A 10,773-nucleotide genomic window follows, 5' to 3' on the forward strand; every position below is an offset into this window, starting at 1 on the left:
CTAAGCTTCATCGTCCCCATCTCATCCATCATCGTTCTGTATGTGAGGGTGTTTGTGGTGGCTGTGTCTCAGGCTCGTTCCATGCGCTGTAGAGCTGAAAGCAGCCAGGACTCTGGGTGTAACTGTGTTTGTGTTCCTCATATGTTATTGTCCACCTTATTGTATCTCTATCTTTGGCCTTGACATGAAAATGAGTTCTTTAAGTAACTTATTTATATTTTTTCTCCTATATTTTAACTCCTGCCTAAATCCTGTAATTTATGCCTTTTTCTATCCCTGGTTCAGAAAATGTGTCAAACTCATTCTAATGCTACAGATACTACAGCCCCAGTCCTGTCAGACCAACGTACTTTAATGAAAATACCTGACTTTGTTAGCTGAAAGGACAGATGTGTTGTGTTCAGATTCTGGCCAATGTAATAAATGTTCTGTTTTAGAAAATGGCATAGTTACATTCAAATGAATTCTTCTCTGCAACCACAAAATCTATTTTACTGCAGATAATAAATAGGACACTTGTATGCTGTGATATGAGGTGTAAAAATATGTTGTCTTGCTGATGCCATATTTTAATTAATAAAAAATTGGGCTTCTTCCTGCCAACACTTTACCAGTAAAGTTTATATAAATATATTCCATAAATGTATGCTTTATGTTGTGAAACTGTGTGTTTTTAATTTATTTATTTTTTATTTATTTTATTTTTTTTATTATTTGGAATTTATTTTTGGAATTCATTTTGACTCACTGCAGTGCTTACGTAATTTCTAAAAGAAATAATTAAATAAATCTGACATTACGATTAAACAGTTACTCAGTACCTGAGTAGTCTTTTTTAACAAATACCTTTTTACTCTTATTTGAGTAATATTTTCAATGACTACTTTTTACTTTTACTTGAGTAATATTATTTTGAAGTAGTCTTGCTTGAGTACAATTTTTGGCTATCCTACCCACCTTTGTTGGTGACATTAGCTCAGCCCCCTGGAAACCTCCCATTGATCTTAGCCACCCCACTGATGAACAAAAGGACCTAGTCAACAAAATGCCTTGTGATGAGTCTGGAGCTTTTGCAAGGGATTTTAACTGCATCAGATGTATACCAAGTCTGCAGATGTCCATCAGTCTCACGTATGAAATCCCTGTTTCAAAGATTTAAAAAATAAGAGAGATGACATTCGATTAGATTAAATTTTGACAGCTCTAGGCAAAGGTCACCTGCCCCTTTACCTGTCACCTTTGACCATGCTAGGTCAAAGTCCACCTGTCCTTTCACCCTGACCTCTGAGGTCATAGCTTGCCCTCTGGTGTCAAGGGTTAGCAAAGTCAAGGATTACCTGTCTTCTAACCCCGAATGTCAAAGGTCTGCAGCGTCAGGTTCAGTCTCTTTGACCAAGGATAAATGTATTATCAGGGCTTCGCTGATGGTTTCAGTCACATCACTGCCTTCATTCCCCAATGGGGCCTTTATGAATGGATTCACATCGCATTTGGGCTCACTAATGCCCCTGTGGCATTCCAACAAAGCATGATAAAGATGTTAGGGTCTTAAACAGGAAGTAAGGTATGAAGGTTGCATTGTTTCAGCTGAAGGGGTCAGACCTTAAAGCTGTACAAGCTTTGGCCAGTAAGACACCACATGTCTTACAGGTGATGTGAGAACACTGACAGGCTTCCTGGGCTATTACCACCATTTATAAGTTGCTGCAGGCTAAGCCAGGTAGAAACCAGCCTACCATGCAGAGAAAGAAAAGAAAATGTCCACAACTATCATCTAGTTGCCTGTAGTCTGTTGACTGGACATCAGAGAGCCATGGAACAGCTTGTCACCCTTCTGACAAACCAATTGGCATACCCAGATTTTAACCTACCTTTCACACTACACACTAAAACATCACATCAGGGCCTAGGAGCTGTCCTTTATCAACGTCAGAATAGCAAACTGAGAGTTACTTGAGAGACATCTCAATGAAATGGGTCATGCTGGCACAGAACGGGTGCTCCATATTGTGTGTGAGAGAGATTTTACTGGCCCTAAAGAAGTGAAGGATTATGTTACCCGAAGATGACATCAAGTCAAAAAAAAAACTGCAACACACAGCCCTATGGGAAGTATCACAACCAACTCCCCTTTAGAGCTTGTGTCTATTGATGTAGAGGGTATGAGTACATCCTCAATATTCAGTGAAACTGCACCACAATCAAGACAGAGAATTTGAGAACAAACTGTTTCGGAGATTACAACAACTGCCTGGAGTCGCTCTTGGGAAGACATCACCCTACCATCCGCAAGGAAATCTAGCTGATCGGCTGAACCACATGATACTCCACATGTTAAGGACATTGACACAAAGTGAAACATTGCAGTGGAAGGATCACCCCCTACATGTGGTACTGTACATATGGGGTGCCAAATGTAAAAGGAGCACCTATAACTATTTTTCTCACATTTAACTAAATGACACAACATGTTTTCTCACATTTAGTTAAATGTGCAAAAGTCTAAATGTAAATGTTAAATGTAAATGTTAAATGTAAATGTTAAATGTAAATGTTAAATGTTAAATGTAAATGTTAAATGTTAAATGTAAATGTTAAATGTTCCCCGAGTGTAAACTGAATATTCATGAATGGGCAAGTAGACTCCATCCCTACCCTCAAACAGCGCTGGTCTAAGATCAGTGACGCGAACTCAATTACCTCAAACAGTGCGCGCAAACCCCGCCCACATCTGATCTGGAAACTTTTGTTTTTAGCCTGGACGTAACTTTGACTAGCTAGTAAAGTTAGCCAACTAATTCTCCACCGGCGCCACAGAAATATTCTTTTTAAACCTACTTAACTTCTCATTAATGGTGTTTACGACAGAACGGCAGTTTGAAGCGGAGCCTCAGCCCGCACACCTGCCGTTACAGCCCGTTCAATCTCCCCTACTACTACTACTACTTAAATATTCAGTTCGATCATTTAACATTTACATTTAACATTTACATTTATATTTAACATTTATATTTAACATTTAACATTTATATTTAACATTTACATTTATATTTAACATTTACATTTAGACTTTTGCACATTTAACTAAATGTGAGAAAACATGTTGTGTCATTTAGTTAAATGTGAGAAAACTAGTTATAGGTGCTCCTTTTACATTTGGCACCCCATAGGTACACGCGTGAGTACTCACTACTACTCACCTTTCTTTCTTCTTTATGGATGTCATCCATGACTACAAGTTGATTTATTTTTTGGAAGAAGAAGAAGTCAAGTGCAAGAAGCAAAGGGACATACGACAGGAAAACCAGGGGAGTTGTGTTACAGTACAACCAGGGGATAAAGACCTGGTCAGAAACCTTAGTGAATGTGGAGGATCAGGGAAGCTACATGTAAGGTCATACTGGGAAAAAGCTATTTACAGTACATAGTCAAGAGACAGCTTGCTGAGAACCCAGTGTACATCTTCTCTCCAAACACAGGAGACCATAATAAGACCAGAACTCGGCATCGTAATTTCCTGTTGTTAGTGAACAACTTACCTGTTGAGGTTATGCCAAGTCATGCCATACACCTTGTCAAAAGAAATACCTTTAACAAACTGAGACATGACAAAGTAACACATACCTGTAGCCTAAGGGAAGCACACCCTACTGAAAATTCAGAACAGGACTCAGGTGAAGATCAGGGACCAGACCATTGGTGAGCTAGAAATGGTTCTTCTTCTTGTTGGTAATTGTGTTCTGGAAAAAGTCAAGAGCCATTTTTTTGCGAGGGAGCATGTGATCCTCCACCGATAAGTGATCACATCAGTAGATATGTATTTGATGCAATGTGTGTGTAATTTTGTTGTACAGAACCCATATTTCGTGGGGAAAACATATGGGTACAGTACCTGTCTCTTAAAAGACAGTGGGGGTCTGTGGTTTATGCTGTGTTAGGCTGTTTTGCTGTGCTTTATAGTGAAGGTGAATGCAGCAGAAGAGAATCACGTCATCTGTGTCTCATGTGTTCATTTTTATTTCAGGTTTGTAATGTCATGTACAACAAAATAACATCACATACTATATATCCCATACGGATGGGCTGACATACTGGATATAACAGTGTTTCAGTTTTGACACACAGAGAGCTGATTGTGCTGCAGCTAGCCGTTAGCAACTGGACACATGCTGTTCTCTAACATGGTAGTTGTTGGTGGTGGTAAGTGGGTCATATGTCTTTAAGCACTGTACGTTTAATATTATGGCTCAGGTTACTGTTCATGTTAAATACCAAAAGGTGAATGAGAATGTTTGTTTACCTTCCTTTGTTGATACCGCTTGTATGCTACTGTATAGACTCTTGAAGCTAGTGCAAGGATGCACTCCGCACTAAACTGTGTTTAGAGTTAGAGTAGAGTTGCATATATGAAAGTATTTTGGGTTTAGTATGTTAATGTGTGTGCCTATTGTGTTTATAATCTGAACCTGTATAGAGCTACAGTTAATATGCAGGAATACTACTCAAAATGAATATGAATCTTGTTGTATCAGGTAGATGGATTAAGTTATGTTTAAATAAATGATAATGAAGGAGAACGCAGCGGAGGAGAATCAGCCCGGTACCCATAACATTCACATTATGAAATGATTCTGTGTTTAGTAGAAAACTTTAATATACTGTTTGTATACTTTAATATACTGTTATACGTCTTTACATAACACAGCAAAGAAAAAGCAAACACTTAAAAAAAGGGGCGTACAACACTGATGAAGACTCTGATGAAGACCTTGATGCGTACTATAGCTGAGGGAGAAGGAGGAGCAGTGTCCAAGGCAGAGACTGAAAGGTGAGATGGAATTAAAGAAGAGCAGAGCAGCTCCATGTGTTTATCAGCGTCTCCTTTTCTCTCTGACAATGGAGGACCTGGGTGATGCTGAACTTTGTTTTCCTCAGCTGATCAACACTTCTTGTCAGAAGTACAAACTCCCTCATGCAGAAATGATGCTAATTTACTCTGTGCTTTTCTGCATCTCTCTGCTCACTGTGGTTCTCAACCTGCTGGTCATCATCTCTATCTCCCATTTCAGGCACAGATAAACTTAGCTTAGCTCTAATAACGTACTGAAATTTTAGTGAAGATGAAGTTTTTCTATGAGCATTTCAGATGTTTATAATGTTTACAGTGATGCTGTTCTCTCCCTCCAGGCAGCTCCACACTCCCACCAACCTCCTTCTCCTCTCTCTGGCTGTCTCTGATTTCTTCGTTGGCCTCCTTGTGATGCCATTTCAAATTGCCTTTGCAGAACCCTGTTGGCTTCTTGGTGACCTAATGTGTGTTCTATATTATTTCTTACCCTTCATCACTGTTTATTCTTCGGTAACAAACATGGTTCTGATATCAGTTGACCGTTATGTGGCCATCTGTGACCCTCTGCATTACTCTACTAAAGTCACTCAGTTCAAAGTACAGATCTGCATTGTCCTATGTTGGCTTTACTCGGTTTTGTGTAGTTTTGTGTTTCTAGGTGATGACCTAAAACAACCAGGCAGGTACAAGTCCTGTGATGGAGAATGTGTGATTAATATTAATGGAGCTGCTGACCTAGTTATAAGCTTCATCATCCCCATTTTGCCCATCATTATTTTGTATGTGAGGGTGTTTGTGGTGGCTGTGTCTCAGGCTCGTTCCATGCGCTCCCACGTTGTAGCTGTTAAACTGCAGCGTTCACTGACTGTGACTATTCAGAGGTCAGAGCTGAAAGCAGCCAGGACTCTGGGTGTGGTTGTTGCTGTGTTCCTTCTGTGCTATTGTCCATATTATGTTACGTCTTTCTTTGGTCATGACATCCAAATGAATCCTTCAACTAAACTCTTTTTTATTTTTCTGGTATACTTTAACTCCTGCCTAAACCCTGTGATTTATGCCTTTTTCTACCCCTGGTTCCGAAAATGTGTAAAACTCATATTTTTGCTACATATATTTCAGCCCCACTCCTGTCAAACCGACATACTTTAATGAAAAAACTGACTTTGAAGAGATAGCTGTGTTGTGTTCATATATGTATTACCTGTTTGTCTTGATAATACTTTTTTGCTGTTTTCCAATTTCTCCTTTATATGTGAACGTAATCATAATTGGCCAAAGTAATTTCCCTCTGGGATTAATAAAGCCTTTGGAAACACAAAAAAATACAAAGACTGACTACAAAGACTTTTAACATTCACTTACAGAGACACAACTTGACACCGTCAAGTTTGTCACATCATACGAGTGTAACAAACCAACAGAATAACTTTACCATCACAGGGGCAAACAAATGACAAATGACGCAACAGGAGGGACAGAACACCAGAGACACGAGGGAGAGAAAATTCAAAACACAAGTACAGATGACTGAACATAATTGGTGTCACACGAACTGGAATCGCTGGAAAGTGGAAATGAATCTACGACAATCTGGCAAAGGACTGTGGTGAGTACTGGATGTTAAATACCTAACGTGATTACAGATTACTAACAGCTGATGTAATTGAGAGCGGAAGTAAAGTTAGTGCTGAGTGTGGGCTGAACAGACACGGAAGTATAATACAATAAAACCGGAAATGAGGCAGGTAAAAACATGACACTTTTGTGATGTATTATTCAGTGGACAGGTACATTTATTGTACTGTATATACAATATCATATTGTAACTTATATGTAAAGTGTATTTCTCTATTTTTATTGTGTTGAACTGAAGTTAGTCGTTAGTTGCTTTTGAGGTGGGTAGACTGTAAACACACAACGCACGTAAAGTTATTTAATTTGTTTTTTATTTAAAAATAGAATTTGCTCGGCAGTACGAGGGCTTAGTTTGTTTGTCTTCTTTGAGACAATTTCTTTAATATACATGTTATTGCCCAGATGAAGATCAACCCCCTAAAGGGAGAGGAGGAGTTGTACATGGCATTCTGTGGAGCACCTAGTTCTGATTAGCCTCTGGCTGAAGGCGCTCAAGAACTGGGTGAATGTAGGAATTTACTTGTTAAGGGTGGTGTGATTAAATTCACCGGACATCATAAAGAAAGCATCAGGATGTCTGTATGACGTCACACGGGGGTTGGGGTGAACAGCGATGAGAATAACATGTGTAAACTCTCTGGATGGAGGCCCATGGCCAGCAGTTTAATGTCAGGGCTGCAGATCTGCACTTTAACGTCACATATCCAGGATGGCACCACTTGTTGGTAATAAAATGCCCCCGCCCCTCCTCGCTTCTTCCTGGTCCCCACTCAATCTATGTTAAACGACCCGAACCCGAAACTGACGAACTGAACTTGTCAATATCAATGCTGGAGTCTGGGATACTGCCATGCGGCCAGGTCTCAGTGAAACACATCAAACTGCATTCAGCAAGGATTTTCTCCTCTCTCGCTAGAGCTGTCAGTTAGTCCATTTTATTATCCAGTGACCTCACGTTGCCCACGTGAGGTCACGTTCTTCATACTTTATTTTCTCCACAAACCTTTTTGCCTCCTCAGCATCCCTTCATTTTTCTGAAGTAATTTGCTTCCGAACTTAAAGAGATCAGCTATTCCCGGGTGTAAACAAACTTTGCCTAGCACCCGGTCTGCTCTTGTGCACCAGCTTTATGGATGAGGGAAAGTATGAATCCAAAATGGACCAAAGAACTCTCTCGAACAAGACTAATTAAATAAAATCACAAGTAAAAAGTAAGGAAAAATGCAAAAAAGACAAGACAGTATGACAGAGCAATCAATGCGTGCTGCGGCAGGGCTCGCACCTGCGCAATTAGTAACAAATATGTTAATAACAAATATACTTATTTTTTATTCGTACTTATGTTCTAATTTTAAACAACACTGTAGCCGTCATACACACCCATCTCTCTATATATATTGTAGCGGCCTGGGAGGCTAAAGATTATGGAAATATGGGGGGTGGCACCCCTGTGTGGATTACAGACGATTGAACAAGCTGAGAAGGAAAGACTCTTATCCCCTGCCACGGATCAATGATGCTCTGGACTACGTCGCTGGGTCGCAGTGGTTTAGCTCCTTGGACTTTTGGAGCGGTGTGACGACCCTCTTTGTTGGGCAGTCCTGGTTACTCCACACTCCTGCCAGTAGCTGATGAGTGGAGGCTAAAAGGCTGATTATCCGAAGCTGTGACATCTGGGAGGAGCCTTTAAAAGGGCGGCCATTTTGGTGTCCTCTCTCTATGCCTCTGCTCTGCGGACTGGTAGCCATCTCACCCCTTTTTGTTGTCTATTGGTTTGTTGCACTTTTTACAACACCCATCACTATAGTCCACTCATTCATGCATTACACTCACCACTGAAACTATGTGATTACCACACCTCAGCAGTTATGTTAAAGTTACTTGGGTTACTTTATCCATTAAATACCTTTTGTTAAACATTGCTGTGTGTGTGGCCTCTCTCCTTGTTGTCTGCCTTGAGCCAGCAGGTAACTGGCAGGTCGAGCTGGCGAGGGAGGACTAAGCCAAGACCGCTTTTTCCATAGGGCAAGGACTTTGGCAGTTTACGGTCATGCCATTTGGGCTATGCAATGCACCGGCCACGTTTGAGCGGCCAATGGAGCAGGTGTTGAGGAATATCCACTGTAGCCGATGTGTGGTGAATTTGAATAACCCTGTGACTGTTTAGAGGTCAGAAGAGAAAACATCCTTTGATACTGACTTTTTTATTTTCCATGATGCAAATGCAGATGAAAACTGATGCAACGTATGAGGGTTGTGACAATACTGTTCCACCACCATCCTCACACAAGGGGAGGAGAAACTAGGACAGAGATAAATTAGCTGTATGTCATGTTGCTCAATAAGCTGTGTGTTCAGCTCCTCCTCCTCCTTTTCTCTGATGGAGAAACTGGAGAAAGCTGAACTCTGTTTTCCACAGCTCCTCAACGCCTCCTGTAAGAAGCTCACTCGTCCTCGCTCTGAAGCTCTGACCATTTACATCTTGATGTCTTGCATCTCTCTGCTCACTGTGGTTCTCAACCTGCTGGTCATCCTCTCCATCTCCCACTTCAGGCACAAATTTATTTGTTAGCTTCGACAATTTTGTTATATTGAGATTCTCCTCACAGTATTACATCATTGTGTTGAATTTTTGCTCCTTTATTCCCACAGCGAATGCTTTTACTGTGACATCTGACTAGATTGCATTACTGGTGATGATGATTTTGGTTCACAGTGATGCTGTTCTCTCCCTCCAGGCAGCTCCACACTCCCACCAACCTCCTCCTCCTCTCTCTGGCTGTGTCTGATTTCCTCGTGGGTCTTATTTTGATGCCGTTTCAGATCCTCTTAGCAGAGCCATGTTGGCTCCTTAGCGACTTGTTATGTGTTCTCTATTACTTCCTCACATTTGTCATAGTCTGTGCCTCTGTAGGAAACATGGTTCTAATATCACTTGATCGTTACGTGGCTATCTGTGACCCTCTGCGTTACTCCACCAAAGTCACTCAGAGGAGAGTCCAACTCTGTGCCTTCTTGTCGTGGGGTTCGTCTGTTTTTTATGCCTTTATGATTTTATATGATAACCTGAAACAACCAGGGAGGTTTAACTTTTGCTATGGAGAATGTGTGATTAACATAAATGGAGCTACAGACCTTGTCTTAGGGTTTCTAATGCCCATCTCAGCCATCATCATCCTATATATGAGGGTGTTTGTGGTGGCTGTGTCTCAGGCTCGCTCCATGCGCTCCCACGTTGCAGCTGTTAAACTGCAGCGTTCACTGACTGTGACTGTCAAGAAATCAGAGATCAAGGCAGCAAAGACTCTTGGTGTGACAGTTGTTGTGTTCCTCATGTGCTATATCCCTCCTTACTGTGTTTCTCTCTCTGGATATGACTTTACAATTGGTACATCAGCCAAAGATTTCCTGATATTTCTGGTTTTATCAAACTCTTGTCTAAACCCTGTTATTTATGCCTTTCTCTACCCCTGGTTTAGAAAATCTGTAAAACTGATAATGACCCTTGAGATACTGCAGTCTAAATCCAGAGAGGCCTCTGTAAATTAAACAGGATTAACACCTGGATGTATAAATAATTCTACTTAGTTAAAATGTTAAAACTTTCTGTATAATTCTTATTTTTTTGTGATGCTATGATAACAGATTTGAATAAAAGTTTAAATTAAAAGAAACACAGGTTTCATATGGTGCATGCACAGCATATGCTAAATTGAATTATTAAACCACTAATCCAGAGGATTAGAGGTTGGCTGACAACCAGACATTACATTGTGACACTGTAATGAATACACAATATCTACAACAAACATAGGGTCCCCAAAGCTGAATTAACATCACTGTCAGAATTCATGTTTCGTATTGTTGTGAGAATATCCTTGTGGTGTAGTTGTTGGACTGAGATAATTTGCAGAGAGAAATTCACAGAGGCAGTAATATAGGTCAAGTAAATGTTTCTGATTTTATTCTGAATGGTGTCAGCTGTGCGTAGAACCCAGCAGTATGTCTGGGAGTTGTGTCTCTCAGCCAGGCCTCAGGAATTCACCCTCCATCCTACATCAGATAGCAAATAGGTTTACAATAAGAATTGCAAATAAGACTAAATCACAGATTTTTTATGCGTCCCTGGTCAAATTACACCCCTCCTCCCATTTACTGCATGGTTCTGTCCGCCCATCTGGATCCTATAGACCACATGTGTCGAGCTGGCTTTTCCAGCTTGTCAAGAACACACCTGGTCAAGGTGATATCGTCAGTAGAGATGGGAAGTTTAATTCTTGTATCTGATT

General features: G+C 40.5%; 1 protein-coding gene across 1 annotated transcript; it reads left to right on the forward strand.

The window, feature by feature from the left end:
- Positions 1 to 4,748: 4,748 nt before the first annotated feature.
- Positions 4,749 to 10,115, forward strand: LOC114858738 (trace amine-associated receptor 4-like). Its single transcript, XM_029156247.3, has 3 exons — positions 4,749 to 4,828; positions 8,885 to 9,037; positions 9,223 to 10,115. Exons 1-3 carry the CDS (start codon positions 4,749 to 4,751, stop codon positions 10,031 to 10,033), a joined length of 1,044 nt encoding a protein of 347 aa, XP_029012080.2. The 3' UTR covers positions 10,034 to 10,115.
- Positions 10,116 to 10,773: the final 658 nt, after the last annotated feature.

This window comes from Betta splendens, chromosome 7, assembly GCF_900634795.4.
Source record: "Betta splendens chromosome 7, fBetSpl5.4, whole genome shotgun sequence".
NCBI classification, from domain to species: Eukaryota; Metazoa; Chordata; class Actinopteri; order Anabantiformes; family Osphronemidae; genus Betta; species Betta splendens.

Excerpts from the sequence above, each read along its gene's own strand:
- LOC114858738 (XM_029156247.3), top strand. The coding sequence starts at position 4,749 with ATGAAGACTCTGATGAAGACCTTGATGCGTACTATAGCTGAGGGAGAA. Across the intron at positions 4,829-8,884 it reads TCCAAGGCAGAGACTGAAAG|TGAACTCTGTTTTCCACAGC; the intron begins GTGAGATGGAAT and ends ACTGGAGAAAGC. Across the intron at positions 9,038-9,222 it reads CTCTCCATCTCCCACTTCAG|GCAGCTCCACACTCCCACCA; the intron begins GCACAAATTTAT and ends CTCTCCCTCCAG.